Here is a 16,686-nt window from a genome sequence, read left to right as displayed (position 1 = left end):
ATATATGATTACATTATAAAACATGCATTAACCACTTTAGCCCTACTTTATACATAGGCTATTTGAAAATAGCAGATCTACAAGCCACGACGCGTTGTGAGAAGTACATTTTAGTACTTTTACTTTTGGTTCTTTAGTACATTTTGAAAACAATTCTTTTACTTTTACTCAAGTCAATTTTTAATTCCGGACTTTTACTTCTAACAGAGTACTTCTACATTGCAGTATTGATACTTTTACTTAAGTAAAACATTTGAGTACTTTTTCCACCACTGCTCAAAACATTTTCAGAGGGGGGTCCGCAGCCAAATGCATATCAATTTGGGGGTCCTGGACACGAGAAAGTTTGAGAACCGCTGCCGTACAGGAACTCCAGATTAGACACAGAACTACATATGTAATCCTTATACATGACAGCCAAAACAGTGTTGATTTCGTCGACTAAAACTATGATAAAAAATGTTCGTCCACTACCTTTTTTCACTGACGAAAACTAAATAAAAACGAAATAAAAATGAGGCTACGATAACTAAAACTAAGATTAAATATATTGACACTTTCGTCAACAAATAAAAACTACACTATAATGTTAGTGAGGGACAGTGGAGAAGAGATCCAGTAGAACTAAAAGACAAGTCATTTTATGTTTGGTTGCGATAAGGCTCCGTAATCAAAGCTACGTTATTGGCACAGCTGACCACAGGTGCCACAGGCAAACAGGAACAACCCGACAGGGAGGCGGGAAGAAGGGCATGTTGTGAACGGACACGAGCATACGCGTGTGCACGCGTATGGCGTGGCACTTTAACCCATTAAGACCTGAGGTTCCGATTCTGCGAATGTCTTCTAAATCCTACTTGTCTGGAAAACGTATCTTTCTATTTCATTGGTTCTCAAACTTTTTCATGTCAAGGACCACCCAAAATTATATGTATTTGGCCGCCGACTCCCCTTCTCAAAATATGTTGTTCCAGGGACCCCCAGAAGCAAAGATTTGAGTTAAAAATGTTTGCATTAAAAAAATATATACATATTCAAAGATTTGCGCCAATTTTGTCGATAAATACAAAATAGCAGATCGAGAAGTGGTTAAAATAAAAACATCTAAAATGACACAGATGACACACGAGCACACACACACACACACACACACACACACACACACACACACACACACACCCCATCTCTCCCTCCCTCGACCACAGAGCTGACAGATAAGGCTTGCATGTAAAACTCGTGCGAACATTATGCGAGCGCACGGCCAAACGTATAGAAAAACACACCTCATTCACTAAAGCCCCTCTCTCTCTCTCTATCTCGCTCTTTTTTTTCTCTCCTCCCTTTTTTTTCAAGAACGGAGGAGAGAGGACAAACTCTCCAAATTAGCTCCTCAAATATTGACCGGGGGGGGAGAAAGAAATCGGTGGTCTCTCTCCGCCGCTCGCTGTCAGAGCCCGCTGAGGGGGCTCCAGAGCACACGTCGGTCAGGTTTCGAGGTTTTCACGTTGATTTATTTTTTGCTATTTGTTTGTTTAAATATCGTAAAAAATAAATGTATGCTCTGGGTTTTGGGAGCCTTTAGTTCTCCTTCGGGCACAGAGGGACTAATGTGCTCCGAGGGAAGGCGGGGGGGGGGGGGGGGGGCGTGGAGGGGAGGGGGGGGGGAGAGAAAGGTCGGTGGAAAAGCCAACGTTCTCTATTCCCCCCCCCCCCCCCCCCACACACACACACAACCCACTTGTGCCCCTCCCACCCTCACTTAAGATTATATGGCCTGAAACTTTGAGCTCAATTTGTCAGCCCCGACCGGTCTATAAATCAAAAGCCACCTTGAGGAACTTATATTCTCCTCTTTTGTCTCCTTTAACAAAAACGCCCTAAAAAGAGTACCTGCAGAGGTGACTGCAATTCGAAACTGTCCCCCGTCCCCCGTTCCCCTGTCCCCCGTCCCCCGTCGAACTGTTTACTGTACATATTTTTTTTGTTTTTCTTATTTTTAAACCGTTTTTTTTGCGATGTTCTGCATAGTAGTGTATGTCTGTCTGTCATTTTAATGTCGCTAAGAATTGAGTACAAACAAAAGGACCCCAATGGAAACGAGCCATAGAGGGTTTGGGTTTTTAATCCTATTTAGCTGACCTTGTATTGAACTGTACTTTCATGTGCTTTTTCTGCAAACTTCTAATACACAGTGGTGGAAAAAGTACTCAAATTCTTTACTTAAGTAAAAGTACCAATACTGCAATATAAAAATACTCTGTTACAAGTAAAAGTCTAGAATTAAAAATGTACTTGAGTAAAAGTACAAAAGTATTGGCATCAAAATGTACTTAAAGTACCAAAAGTAAAAGTACTAAATATTTGAACTTAGTTACTTTCCACCACTGATAAAGTATTCAATCACAATCAATGCATGTGTTCTAAATCAAAATGCGTTATCATTACTTTTAGCCACTTCAATAATCCATATATATATACTGTACGCTTGTTGACCGAGCTGCCACCCCACCCCCCCAGGGGTCAATTCACCAAATGTCCGCCCCGAAAAATAGATTTTAGATTTCTATGGCTATTCAAAAATAGCAGATCTACAAGCTCATAAGGCGGCGCTCAGAGCTTGTAGATCTGCTATTTTTGAAAAATCTTGAAAACGTGTGCAAATCTTTGAATATATATATTTTTGAAGCGAACATTTGTAACTCAAATCTTTGCTTCTGGGGGGTCCCTGAAACAAAATATTTTGAGGTATTTATATTCTTTTATATATATATATATATATAACCCATTAAGCCTCAGGTCTTAAGTTAATGGGTTAAAACATGCCCAGAATATGGTCGCGAGGGGTTCATGTGGTTAACTTTACACCCTCCTCTGCGCCTGCAGGAAAGTTAGCCATAAGTGTTGATAACAGCCCTCTCCACCTGTGTTAAGGAATGCTAACAGAGGCAGAATATATAAAACTCTAGATTACAGTGACAAAGTAACTTCTGGGGGTCAACGACCTCTCGCCTGGGTTTCTCCCCCACAGTTCAACGCACTCCTGGAACTTCCCTTTGACCTGACCCCTCCTCCTCCTCCTACCCCCCCCCCCAGTCCTCCTTGTCGTCAATGGTGTAATGTAAAGTACATTTACTCAAGTACTGTACTTAAAGTTGTACAGTGCAAATTTCAAAAAAACGATTTTTAGCAGCCTCTGCTGGTCATTACCGTCACTGCAGGCCGTTCGTTTATTACTGCGTTACCCAGAATTCCATTCGTTTTCACCGGAAGACGGAAGCGTTTCAAAAAGCGTTCTTTTAATTGTTTTATACGATCTGTGGATCGTTTCTCTTAGCCAGTTGAGCTTTAGTTACCGTGAGCTGTGTTTTCTTTTTCTGTTTTTTTTCGTTCTTCAAATCATACAATCTCTTAAAATCAGCGTGAGTTTCCTTTTTCTTATTAGCGCGGTAGTTCCTGGACAAACAGGAAACCGGTGCAGTAGTTCCTGGCCAAACAGGAAACCGGTGCAGTAGTTCTGGCCAAACAGGAAACCGGTGCATTTCCGCTTCCATTTTCCGGCCAGATGATGTCATTTTCGTGGGAAAGTCAACCTCGACAACGTTCAATAGAAAATATATAAATAAAAGGCTTTCGGGGTTGAAATTCATGGAGTGGGTGTTGTGAAACATTTGCCACTCACAAAAGATATACAATTTAACTTTAGTTTTATTGAAAAGGTTACCTAGCATTACTTTAAGTACAATTTTGAGGTATTTTTAATTTACTGGAGTGTTTCAAATTTTAAGTAATTTTACTTCTACTCCACTACATCTCAAAGGAAAATATTGTACTTTTACTCCGCTACAATTATTTGAAAACTTTAGTTACTGGTTATTTTGTAGATTTCTTTGATTATTACAAAACATACATTAACCACTTCAGCCCTATATACATTTCGGCCATTTGAAAATAGACGATCTACAAGCTCACAATGCGTCGCGGTGCGGCGGGTCGGGTTCAAAAATTGGGGCGGGTTCAAAATCTACGGAGAGAAATTCCGCGAGATCCCATTGGTTCACCAATCTGTCCGGCGTCAGCCCCTGCCCCGCCCCCCCATGCCCCTCCCCCTCCCCCAATGTGCAGCGTTGAGAGCCCTGACGTCACACAGCATTTGGAGCGACGCCCAGTGCACTCTGGTTGGTTGGTTGCGGGGGAAATGAAACACGTCCTATTCCAGGAAACGTCAACAACACGCCGGTCAGGGCTCTTATTTTTTAGCAAAAAAACGCCAAAGGAAAATAAAAGCCTAGAGATGGAGGCTAAACCACCGCTTTAACCCATTAAGACCTGGAACACATCTGTGTCACTTTTTCATTTGAGCTAAAAAAAAGCATTATTTTACACTTGGGCTATTCAAAAATAGCAGATCTACAAGCTCGTAGCGCGGCACCGAGTGCCGCGCTACGAGCTTGTAGATCTGCTATTTTTGGAAAAATTGTGAAAATGCGTGAAAATCTTAAAATATATATTGTTTAAAGCGAACATTTTTAACTCTATTCTTTGCTTCCTGGGGGGGGTCCCTGGAACAAAACATTTTGAGATGGGGGGTCGGCGGCCAAATACATATAATTTTTTAGGGTCCTTGACATGAAAAAGTTTGAGCGCCACTGATATATAGAAACATACGTTTTTTTTTTTCAGAAAACTGTTGGGATTTAGAAGACATTTTGTAGAATCGGCTTCAGGTCTCAATGGGTTTTTAACCAGAGAGGAAGGTGGAAGGCTAGCTGTGCACAAGGTCCACACAGACTCTTGGAACTCTCGCGGTGCCCCGTGCGGCCCGTCTGAGAACCCGGAGAAAGCAGAGAGAGGCGCGGTGAGAGAATCGGTGGGAAGAAGGAGGGCAAGAGAGGTAGAGAGAGAGAGAGGAGTGTTGTTGATGTTGTCCCTATTAATAAGCTGGTAAACATCGCCCATCTGCTTTGAGATGGGCCGCTGTTGTGTATTCGCCAGAGGTTTCCCATCATCCAGGAGGATTGAAGTGTGTCTTGTTGTTTACTTTTTACCGCTTCTGTAGGTGAATCCAGGATAAGAGCTTAGAGAGCAGTGGTCTTCAACAGGGGGTCCGGGACCCCTAGGGGGGTCCTCAGAGTTACTACAGGGGGTCCACCAAATCTTTGTGTGATATATTATTTTGTTCCTTAACTTGAACCCTATAGCATCCCTATTCTGAGGAGAACTTTAGCCAAAAATGGCAGATCTACAAGCTCACAACGCTAAAATATTCAATCAATCAATGGCTTCTTCTTCTTCTTTCGTGTATTGTCGTCATATGTTCAGCTCAGTGTCGCAAAGCCACCCTCTTGTCTCTGGTCCCACTTGGAGGAGGCCAGCCTCAAGGAAATATGTTTTTGTTTTTGTCGCATTCCTAAGCCAATAATTTGATGACCAGCGGACCGGTAGGCAGCGGTTCCGGTAGGAGACTGTTTGTGTCTCCTACCGGAACCGCTGCCGGTCACCAAATTATTGGTTTAGGAATGCGATAAAAAGATAAAAAATATCCATGAATTCAAGTCTCCATGGGGTGACTAATCGATAGGAAAATAGTCATTTTGGGGGTGGACTATCCCTTTAAGTGGGTAATGTATGTTAAGTAATACAATTCTGAATCTAAAAAGTAACTTGTAAAGTTTTCAAATAGTTGTAGTGGAGCAAAAGTACAATATTTTCCTCAGCGATGTAGTGGAGTAGAAGTAAAGGTATTGAATATTGTAAAATACCTCAACATTTTACTTAAGTACAGTACTTACTTACTTAGTTACTTTGCACCACTGGTAGGAATAAACATAGCACGGACCCGTCTGATGTTACTTTGGTTAATGGGTTAATGCATTGGTTCTCAAAGTGGGGTCAGGGACCCCCAGGGGTACTTGAGGGTGTTCCAGGGGGTACCCAGAAAAATGTGTAAACATAGCATCAGAATAATTATGACCTTTTATACTTTGGCTATTCAAAAATAGCAGATCTACAAGCTCATAGCGCGGCACTCGAGCTTGTAGATCTGCTATTTTTGAAAAATCTTGAACATTTTTGCAAATCTTTGAATATATATTTTTTTAAAGCGAACATTTGTAACTCAAATCTTTGCTTCTGGGGGGTACCTGTAACAAACGATTTTTAGATGGGGGTCCGCGGCCAAATACATATCATTTTGGGGGTCCTTGACATGAAAAAGTTTGAGAACCACTGGGTTAATGGAATAACTTACTGTGCTAACCAGGGTAGGAATTTCACGGCGGCCACGGCGGCCATGGCCGTCGTTGCCCCTCTCATTGGCCGTGTGCCCCTCGAATAATGACATGCCTTCACGGCCACAGTGGCCGTGGTGCCCCAGCTGCGCCCAGCAACTGATTTCACAGTTTTTCCTCTGCGCGATTTTCTTGTCAATACATTTTTTTTTAGTCACCAGTCCCTTTGGTTGAGCTGCGCAGCTACAACATGCACAGTGGTAGGTAGGTTTGATTTTAAGCCTCCTATGAACCTTCGGAATCCCGCAACACAGTGTAATAGACACAAAAGCATTACCGGGCCAAACAGGAGTTAAATCTAACGCAGCCTGAACTAATCAATGGTAGGTTTGATTTCTAGCCTGAGAGAGAGAGAGAGAGAGAGAGAGGATTCTGTAGTACAGACCGATGTGCCCCGATGTTTTTTTCAACAGCAAAATATAGATGAATACATCTAATAAAATACAGCAAAATCCCCAAATTATGAGTCTTAATATAAAGCAAGCAACAGAATAACTGCAAACAAATTAAAAGTGTAGGCTATCAATATCATACAAAAGAGTGACCTCACCGCTCTGATGGACAAGAAATAAATCCTTTTGCAAACCACATCCATGATATCTGTTCGTTTGTCAACAATGTTCTAATTGGGAAGTTTATTTCAGCAGAATGTGACAGTTTTAGTCAGTTTTTTGGTGCGCAACACAGCCCTCGTTTAAGTGATTGCTTTCACCTGCTGCTGCAGTGTGCGGAGCTTGTGCGCAGCAGGGCATATCTCCGCCAAGCCAGGGTGACCTACCCAGGGCCATGAAATTCATATGCAGGCATAGTAGCCAATTAGAATGAAATCTGCAAAAACGGACTAATATATTGATACAGAACCATATATTGGCTATATATTATGGCTTTCAGGTGGAAATCTTGTATGTTCATTTTTTATTATTATTTAAAAACAATTTAAAATCATGAAAATAGCCAATCTACAAGCTGTAATTATTAGTAAATTAAGAAATACTATATTTTAAAGAGAGAGAAAATCAACTAAAGTCAATATTAGTGCAAGTTCAATCACATTTCATTTGAATGAAAATAACTTGTGGGGAAAATACATAAAATCTCTCAGAGGTCTTCAACAGGGGGTCCGCGACCCCTAGGGGGTCCGCGAAGGTACTGCAGGGGGTCCGCGAAATTGTTGTTTGATTAAAAAAAAATGTTTTTAAAAACTTTAAAAACTTTTTTTCTTTTTTTTTTCAAAAATGTAAATTTGTCTTCAAACATAACATGACATATTTTAATAGCTTAGTAATGAATGCACAATAACATGGTATGTTTATACATATTTTGTAGAGAAAGATCAGTGGTGTCAGTTCAGCAAAAGCTAAGGTATGGCAAGGTTAGGGTTGCCAACTCCCAGAGATTAAAATAAGGGACATCTATCCTTTTTTTAGGGGTTCAACCCCCCCAAAACCCCTGAAATGCATAGAAACTATGCATTATACCTATAACACCTATAACAGGGGGTCCCTGCTCCATCACCCCATCAGTTTGGGGGTCCCTGGCCTGAAAAGGTTGAAGACCCCTAATTATTCTGTGAATCTAATGTGATTAATGTGACCCCTACTTCAGTCAGTGAAGTCCAGGGCTGAATGTGACATATTGAGACCTATATAACTATTGGTCATTTGCCAACACATTATTTTGTGAAATAAATGGGTTATATTTCACAGATAGTTATACAATTCTTATAATATATTAAAATACAATCATCCTTAACCTTCAAGTTAAATGCATTATTTCCGGGGACTTAAACACTTTTGTTTTTGGATGGCCTTCCTGCCCTGGCATTTGGCCTTTGTGCCCTCCAAAAAATTACAACACCAAAGGCCAAGTGGCCTTGCCCCTAAAATGACGAAATTCCAGGCCTGGTGCTAACTTACTGACTCTCTCTCTCTCTCTCTCTCTCTCTCTGTGTCTCAGACTCTGCCCGGGCTGCGTTCCAGGCAGCAGGTGGGCTTCGGGTTCGTCGGCGACCTCCAGGCCCTCTACGGGACCGTCGTGGAGCCACGCAGCCACGCGGCCACGACGCGCAAACGCAAGCTGTCGGAGGAGGAGAGCCGCGACCCGCGGCAGGGGTCCCCCCCCGTGGCTACTCCTCCTACCCAGGAAGACCCCACCCAGTTTGACCGCGCCCCTTCTCCAGGTCAGCTCGTCGAGATTCGGTTTGAAAAAAAATGAAAAAAAAAGCACAGAAAGAGAGGGCTTTAATGAACGAGGTGTGTTTTCCTAAATGCACCCGCCGTGCGTTTGCATAATGCTGCCGCTGCAGGTTTGCACGCAACCCTCATCTGTCAGCTCTGTGGTTGAGGGGGGGGGGGAGCATGCATGTGTGCGTTTGCAAATACTATGGGACAGAAGTCCCGAGCTGAGCGTGCTCTACTGTCAGTGGATTAAGAGAAGAACACAAACTCTCACCAAAAAGTCTATAGTCTGCACTCACACGGTAATCATTCTTTGACTTTTTTAATTTACCGCAGCAGCAGTCTCTGACAAACGGACGCGTTTCTGCTACTCAGGCCTACTCGGCGTTTTTTGAAGGCCTGAGTAGTTTTTTTTCTGCGTTTTTTTAAGTCTGTTTGTCAGAGACATTCTGCTTTGGTGAACTAACCCATTAAACCTGGGAAAGTATCTGTGTCATTTTAGATTTTAGCGTTGGCTAAAATATAGCAGATGTACAAGCTCACAACGTGTCACTTCAATCTGCAATTTTTTTGAAAAATCTTGAAAGTGTTTTAAATGTTTAATACTTTTTGTGAGTGCGGACTGTTTCTATAGACTGCATGTGTGTTTGTTCATGAGCGTCTCCCACTGAAAATAGCTGATCTACAAGCTCACAATGTGTTGCGGTGCAACGTGTCGTGAGCTTGTAGATCAGATATTTTTTTCCTGCACACAACTAAGAATAACTGGGGCCTGAGTCAGTGAAATCCGGTGTTGTGTCAAGTCGGACCGAAAAACATGCACACTAAAATCCCTGGCGTTTTATCCACTCTCTGTACTTTATAGGTGAGTCGGCGGTGAGCGCCGAGCCGGACGATGGAGACAGAGGTCAGAGTGGAGACGGTTTGGACGGCGCCGGTCAGACGCCCGGCACGCAACAGGTAACACGATGAACTGCGTTTCATATCGTCTCTGTCGGGGGTGGACACAGACCTGAGGGCGATTCTTAGCTAATGTCGTCCAAATCCCAACGGTTTTCTGAAAAACGTATGTTTCTATATCAGTGGTTCGCAAACGTTTTCATGTCAAGGACCCCCAAAATGATATGTATTTGGCCGCGGACCCCTATCTCAAAATATTTTGTTCCAGGGACCCCCAGAACAAAGATTTGAGTTAAAAATGTTCGCTTAAAAAAAAAAAAAAAAAAGAATTTGCACACATTTTCTCGATTTTTCAAAAATAGCCAAAGTGTAAAATAATGCTTTTTAGCTCAAATCAAAAAGTGACACAGACGTCCAAAACTGTTACTTTTCAGGATTCAAATTCGAAAGCATCGAAAGTAGCAGATCCACGAGCTCGAAACGCGTCGCTTTCGCGCCGCGTTTCGAGCTTGTGGATCTGCTACTTTCGATGCTTTTGTGTGACGCTGTAGTGCAGGGTTAGGCAACCTGCTGCTCTAGTGCCGCATATGGCTCTTAGGCCCTCTCCTAGTGGCTCCCAGTTGCTTGGATAAAGAAGTATGTAAAGGAATAAGAGGGTTTTTTTTTGTAGTAGGCATAAGGTTATTCTTACATTCTCCTATTGTAAAGAAAAAAGTGTCGCGGGCCTATTACACCAGATAAAAATAAGAAGAATGAAGGAAAATGAATTATTTATTAATGCCTGGTAAATGTTTGTTTGCTTTCACCGCCAACGCTGCTGCCTTACTGTATACTTGATCTGCTTTGAGAAATTATTAATTTTGAGAAACAATAAAAAAAGTAATAATGAAAGACCAGAAAAAGCACTCATAAATAAATAAAGCAAACATATTTTGCGGCTCCAGACAGATCTTTTATAATTTTTTTGTGCCAAAAATTGCTCTTTTGAGAATAAAGGTTGCCTACCCCTGCTGTAGTGTGATCAAGATGGGCGTTGATTTATGAAAAAACACCAAAAGTTAGAATATGGAGATAAGATGTTTCTGCCCGACTGCAACGATATGCAGAATACACTTCCACAAGTTTTCTGGGGACCACCAGTGGTCCTTGGGGGAGTACCAGGGGGTCCCCAGCTAAATTAGTTAACATAGCGTCACAATCGTTTTAACCACTTAGCTTTGGCTATTCAAAAATATCAGATCTACAAGCTCATAGCGCGGCACCGAGTGCCGCGCTATGAGCTTGTAGATCTGATATTTTTGAAACATATTGAAAATGTGTGCATATCTTTGAATATATATGTTTTTTTAAAGCGAACATTTTTAACTCAAATTTTTGCTTCTGGGGGGGTCCCTGGCACAAAACATTTTGAGATGGGGGTCCGCGGCCAAATGTATATCAATATAGGGGTCCTTGGCATGAAAAAGGTTGAAAACCACTGCTCTAACGCAATACATTTATAATGTGTGGCATAATATAAAATAATACTATTATTTATCATATTATGTTATAGGCTATATTATATTTAAATTAAAGTTACCATGCAATATTACGTAATAGTATAATATTACACATGATATTTTATATTAATATTGCAATTTCTTAATACCCATATATTAATACTCACAAACCCTATAGCGTCCCGATTCCAGGGGGCGAACATTTGGCAAAAATAGCTGATCTACAAGCTTAGTAGAGTGCCTGTTTTCTGCAAAGATATTTACTGTAGAGGGGACACGGAATGCGGTACACGTCGGGAATTGGCATAATTATTACAGATCAAATCAAGTGCTCAAGCCACTGAAGAGAACCGTGCAGGTTTTCATGACAGACGTGTCCTTATTATATATTAACCCATTAAGGCCTGAGGTTCCGATTCTACAAATCTCTTCTAAACAGTTTTTTGAAAAAACGTGTGTTGCTATGTCAGTGGTTCTCAAACTTTTTCATGTCAAGGACCCCCAAAATTATATGTATTTGGCCGCGGACCCCCATCTCAAAATATTTTGTTCCAGGGGGTCCCAGATGCAAAGATTTGAGTTACAAATGTTCGCTTTAAAGATATATATATATTCAAAGATTTGCACACATTTTCTCGATTTTTCAAAAATAGCAGATCTACAAGCTCGTAGCTCGGCACTTGGTGCCGCGCTACGAGCTTGTATATCTGGTATTTTTGAATAGCCGAAGTGTAAAATAATGCTTTTTTTTAGCTCAAATCAAAAAGTGACACAGATCCGTTCCAGGTCTTAATGGGGTTAAGATTAGTATCATATGGTGGGGGGAACAAATGGTAACACTTGCTTTGTTTCCTTACAGAGTGTGCCGGTCGTGACGGACCCTGCAACACCAACAAGCTCCCCCTTGAAACCAAAGAAGAAGAAGGGGAAGGGACTGTTCCGGTGATGACCGGCACCAGGGACGCCGCGTTCAAGACCAAAACCAAGAGCATCTTGTTCTGGGGGTGGGGGGGTTAGGGGGGAGGAAGTGTCATTTGAACAACAAAGGGCTTTTTGAGGGTTATCTTCTATAGGTTTAAAGAAATATTCTTTTGTAGCTGCGGATCCCCTCTCTGAAAATGTTTTGTGCCGGGGACCCCCAGAAGAGAAGATACAGTATAGTGACTCCTCCAAAAGCAATGGCAAAATACAGAAAGATGTGGAGATGGTTAACACATTGAGTGCCAAAACCGTAATATTACGGTTTTGCAAATACACCCGTGGAGTGCCAAAAAGCAAAACAAAACGTAAATATACGCTTTATTTACCTTTTTTAGATTTTTATTTATTTTTTTCCCACAAAGGGGGTGGGGGGGGGCCTGGAATCACCCATGAACACTCTAAGAAGTAAGGGACAGATGGATCACCGTGCCAAAAAATCTGGCTCCCATCCGCTTCCATTCTATCTCCTTGCTAAAAAACCTCTGTATCTCCTTAACTTTTTACAGTGGGCCAAACGAGTCATTCTCGATGCGCGATCGCTCCGCAATGGTGACTCGCATGAGACATGTTGTTGTTCCAGGCTTTAGCCAGGACCATCGCGCACCCTACACACATGCACTGTTTTTCATGGATTGCTCGTTGTGGAGTCTACAGCTTTAAACGGTGACATTTCTGGCACCGAACGTAATCTGTTAATATAAAATTCGGGCACCCAATGTGTTAATTAGCACACGACTACATTGGGAGAAAGATCTGGTACATTATTGGCTACTCAAAATCGAAGAAAAAACAAAGGATAGAAAAACACATTCAACATTGTTAGTTCTGCAGATCTGTTACGTGGTATTATAGCACAGAGAGACAGTCACATCAGAGAAGTAATGTCCAGAATTCTGTGATGCCTTGGAACGCCGTCGACTTCTCATCAGACTATGACTCGCTTTCTCTCAAGAGCACTATGTTCAGTTTGTGTACAGAGAAGAATGTCCTGGTGGTGTCAGCTGTTTCAATATTTTCTATAAATAAATGGTTTTGTGATTTTCTAATGACAGTTTGGCGTGTCATGTCTCTCACACTGACTCGTGCACCTTTGGTAAGAAAAGGCTTGCACTGAAACGCCCTTGACATTCTGTTCTATACTCACATTTATCGTTTCAACCCCCATTATTTCAAATAAGTAGGTGATTACTTTTATATAATAGGTTTCACTTGCATGTGTTTGTGGTTTGGTATTCTCGCTGTGTTTCGTGTTCAGCAAGACTGAAGGCTTTTCAGGACGTGACCCCCCCCAAAATAATCATATTTGAACTAGGGACCCCACCCCCACCCTGACAAGCACTTGGAATGTAGGAGTTGAGGCATTACATTTAGTTTGACTCGGTTCCACAGACTAGTATTGTGAAAATAGCAGATCTACAAGCTCACAACGACTCGGCTAGTTTTCACAAATGTTGCCTCTTTCTTATACTCTTTGACCAGTTTTTATAGTGTAGTTTGTTGATTACTTTTGATCTTTGTTGTTTTGTTTTGTTTTTTAGGTAATAAAAAGGCCTTAAAAGTCCTTAGAGCAGGGGTCTTCAACGTTTTCAGGCCAAGGACCCCCTAGCTGAGAGAGAGATGAAGCAGGGAACCCCTCTATATTGTATAAAATTGTGTTTCAGATAACTTTTTTTTTTTGTTTACTAGGTTGCTCTTTTTCCCCTCTACACCTATACCTCTTTGCCAAAAATAGCCGATCTACAAGCTGTGAGCTTGTAGATCACAGCCTTCGGCGCGCATCCTTCCGCTGCGTTCGCAATGACTTAAACTCTATATATTAGAATAGGGCTATGGGCATGAACTAATCACTGGGGTACGGGAAGCTGCTGGAGATGATTGGCTGGCCAAGGAAAGGGGCAGGCACACGTTGATGCAATAATGCATCATTTATGAATTTTGCAAAGCCACTCATTTCAGACTATATTTTATGCAATGCTTTCATACGGAGAATTGACTCGATACATCTTATAGCAATGTCATCAACTTCCGGATCAAACTTGTTCGCTATGAGGTGATGCTGTTGAAATATCCACTGGAGATCACCAGCGCCATACACACACAGATCTCTTTTAACAATCGAAGTGCATGCAGGGTATGGCGGCACCTTCTCAGCAGCATGGTCACTCCAAAGCACCAGGCGAGCGATGGCTCGCAGGTCAGACAGGTGATACTTACTGTGCCCAGGCTCTGACCCAGGTACAGAGCTCATCCTGTTCAGACTGGCCCACAGATGTTCGTCTGGACTATACGTGTCACGACTCCACTCGATAAACCTCTGAATCTCTTCGTTCTCCAGCACGTGCTTTACAAAGTCTCTAGTGACCACAAAGTAAGCGCTGCCTGAGAACATGGGGATTGGTGGGGGGGTTTTCCTGATTTGCGTCCTGGTAATAGTATTGATATGAGTATGCTCAGTGTTGGTGACTTCGTGATGGTGGAACTGCCAGCGGCCCTTCTTGTTGTCTGGCACATCCTCAGACTCCAAATTGTTCTTTCCATTCAGCATCTTCAGCGCCTGAACCATTTCTGCATTGGTCTTGATGGGGAGGTCTGAGCCGCAAGTGTTGAGCAGGTACCTCCACTGAACGTCGGACGTCAAAAGATCGTTCATGCAGTTTAAATCCGCTTGCACTCTTGACCAAGATGCGTAAGCCACTGTTTCTAGCTTACTGGCTATAAAGACGTTAGGGAAACAGGAAACGATTGCCTTCACAGCTGTATGGAATCCCTCTGGGGACTTGGCGTCCATGTGCACACAGTAGACGTTCTGAGGGTTGTAAACGGAACGCAGAAGTCTCTCAAACATCTCGACATCTGCGTGAATCACCATGGAGTAGGCAATGGGAAAGCCACTCTCCTCAGCACTGAGTGGAACTGTGATGAACCCTCGGTTTTCTATGTAAGCTTTACAGTCCTTTGTCATGCTAAGGTAGGACTCCTCTGAGAGTCTCTTCTTAGGATCCAGAAGCTGAGCAATCTCATCTTTTTTGGCCACAAAGTCTCCTCGGATAATGGCAGAGCAGACCCGCAGGTCATCAAAGTATTCATTTGGTACTCTGTGGGTCCTCTGTGGGTCTGGTACTCGTTGGTCTTGCAGCAGGTGCTCGTTGGTCTTGCAGCAGGTGAAAGAAGAGCTGTTGTTCACATACATGTAGTAAACAAACCAGCCCAGTCCCAGTAAAGTACTTAGAAGGAAGGTCCAGTGTTTTTTACTAAACTGCCCTGGAAAGAAGACTTTTCTCTGCATGGTCTCCTGGTTTCAGCACCAGGCTAGAGCTTGGTGCTGAAAATAGCCGAAAAGATTTTTGCCCGCTAATAGGCTGGAAGGCTTGAGCTGGTTAATAGGTCAACTATCGAGTTTCAGATATCTTCAATGACGTTGAGGAAATCGCAAGTAAACCGGCACTACGTCGCCTTATATCAAATTGCTGTGAGATGTCTACATGTCATCACTGTGTCACTACGTCCACATTTGTCCTTTTACGGAGCTTCCATAGTACCTACGCCCATACATGGAGTATATTTTTTTCGCGTTTTTTCGCGGTTATTCCCCTTTTATTTCGTGTTTTTTCGCGGTTATTACCCTTTTATTTCCGTTTTTGAGTGGTGCCGAAGGCAACCACTCCTATATCTGGCTTTGTCTGTGTGTCTGTATGTATGTATGTATGTCTGTATGTCCGTGTGTCCACCAAGCTAACATTGGTCAAGAATCACGTGACACGTGACAATATGTTGAAAGGGTGTGCTTTGATTGGCTAGCGAGACGCATGACGAAATAGAGCCCTATAAATAGGTGTGTCACTTCGAAACATTGTTTACATGTTTCAAAGTGACATCAGTGCCATCAGCCAAGCTAACATTGGACATGTTAGCTTGGCTGATTGAACATGTTAGCCAAGCTAACATGTTCTAATCCTTAGATGTTCTAATCTAAGAATCAGAACATTTCTAGAAAACTATGGTGCTCCGAGGAGCACATTTTCTAGTCTGTTTTCTATGTCTGTCCACGAACATTGATGACAACATCAATACGGGGGTCAATACGAGGCTCATCAAAGGCACCACTCACTTCACACAGGGTGTGATTTTTTATTACTTTAATTCGGTTAATTCGGTACCAAAAAATGTAGAGGGGGGGTGGGGCCGCTCTTCCACCTTCAAGCAGCTCACACAGCAGCCAGCAGCCCTCCCTTCCAGGCAGCGGCCGCCTCCTCTTTTTCCCCGTGGCCTCGCGGCCCAAATACCGGTTCGCGGCCCACGCGAGGCCGCTCCGCGGCCCACGGGGGACAAATCCCCCCGTCCCCGTCCCCCCATTCCTACGGCCCTGGGTGGCCTCCTATACCAGAGACTCCGCTGTTCAACAAATTACGGGTTCAGGTAATGTGACAAAAATGAAACACATCTCCATGAATTCAAAGCTCTTCATGGAGTGTGTAATTGATAGAAAATACGTCCTTTTTTGGGTGAACTACTCCTTTAACTTTAACCTGTGACTAGTAGCCTTGTTGTGCCAAGATCTGTTTGTCCATTCAATCAATCTGTACTGGTTCTTTTGAATGTATTTAAAAACTGCTCAATAAGAGTAAAATGTGATTTTTGTACTTCATGGAAAAAATGTATGTTGATTTATAGGCAGTGGTGGAAAGTAACTAAGTACATTTACCTAAGTACTGTACTTAAGTACAATTTTTAGGTATTTGTACTTTACTTGAGTATTTCCAATTTCCAATACTTTTACTTCTACTCCACTACATCTCAGAGGCAAATATTGTGCTTTTACTCCACTACAATTATGAGAAAACG

The 16,686-nt window shown here is 42.4% G+C and overlaps 2 protein-coding genes across 4 annotated transcripts in view; one reads left to right on the top strand and one right to left on the bottom strand.

Moving 5' to 3' along the window:
- nhej1 (nonhomologous end-joining factor 1) overlaps positions 1-11,850 on the top strand; it is a 44,531-nt gene extending 32,681 nt beyond the window's left edge. For all 3 annotated transcript variants that reach the window (XM_084050788.1, XM_084050786.1, XM_084050787.1), the window contains 3 exons: positions 8,244-8,466; positions 9,330-9,424; positions 11,723-11,850. In XM_084050788.1, the coding sequence (XP_083906914.1) occupies positions 8,244-8,466; positions 9,330-9,424; positions 11,723-11,809 (405 nt within the window). In that variant the 3' untranslated portion in view covers positions 11,810-11,850. The remainder of the gene's footprint in view (positions 1-8,243; positions 8,467-9,329; positions 9,425-11,722) is intronic.
- A 1,951-nt stretch (positions 11,851-13,801) lies between these two features.
- On the bottom strand, positions 13,802-14,824 carry LOC311041024 (beta-1,3-galactosyl-O-glycosyl-glycoprotein beta-1,6-N-acetylglucosaminyltransferase 3-like; the record flags this gene model as incomplete). Its single annotated transcript, XM_084051461.1, has 1 exon — positions 13,802-14,824. Exon 1 carries the CDS (start codon positions 14,804-14,806, stop codon positions 13,802-13,804), a length of 1,005 nt encoding a protein of 334 aa, XP_083907587.1. The 5' UTR covers positions 14,807-14,824.
- Between the last annotated feature and the right edge of the window lie 1,862 nt (positions 14,825-16,686).

This window comes from Gymnoscopelus microlampas (genome assembly GCF_963454915.1).
Source record: "Gymnoscopelus microlampas genome assembly, chromosome: 24".
In the NCBI taxonomy this organism is placed as follows: Eukaryota; Metazoa; Chordata; class Actinopteri; order Myctophiformes; family Myctophidae; genus Gymnoscopelus; species Gymnoscopelus microlampas.
The sequence above is the reverse complement of the archived record's forward strand: the minus strand, read 5'-3'. Positions and strand labels throughout refer to the sequence as shown.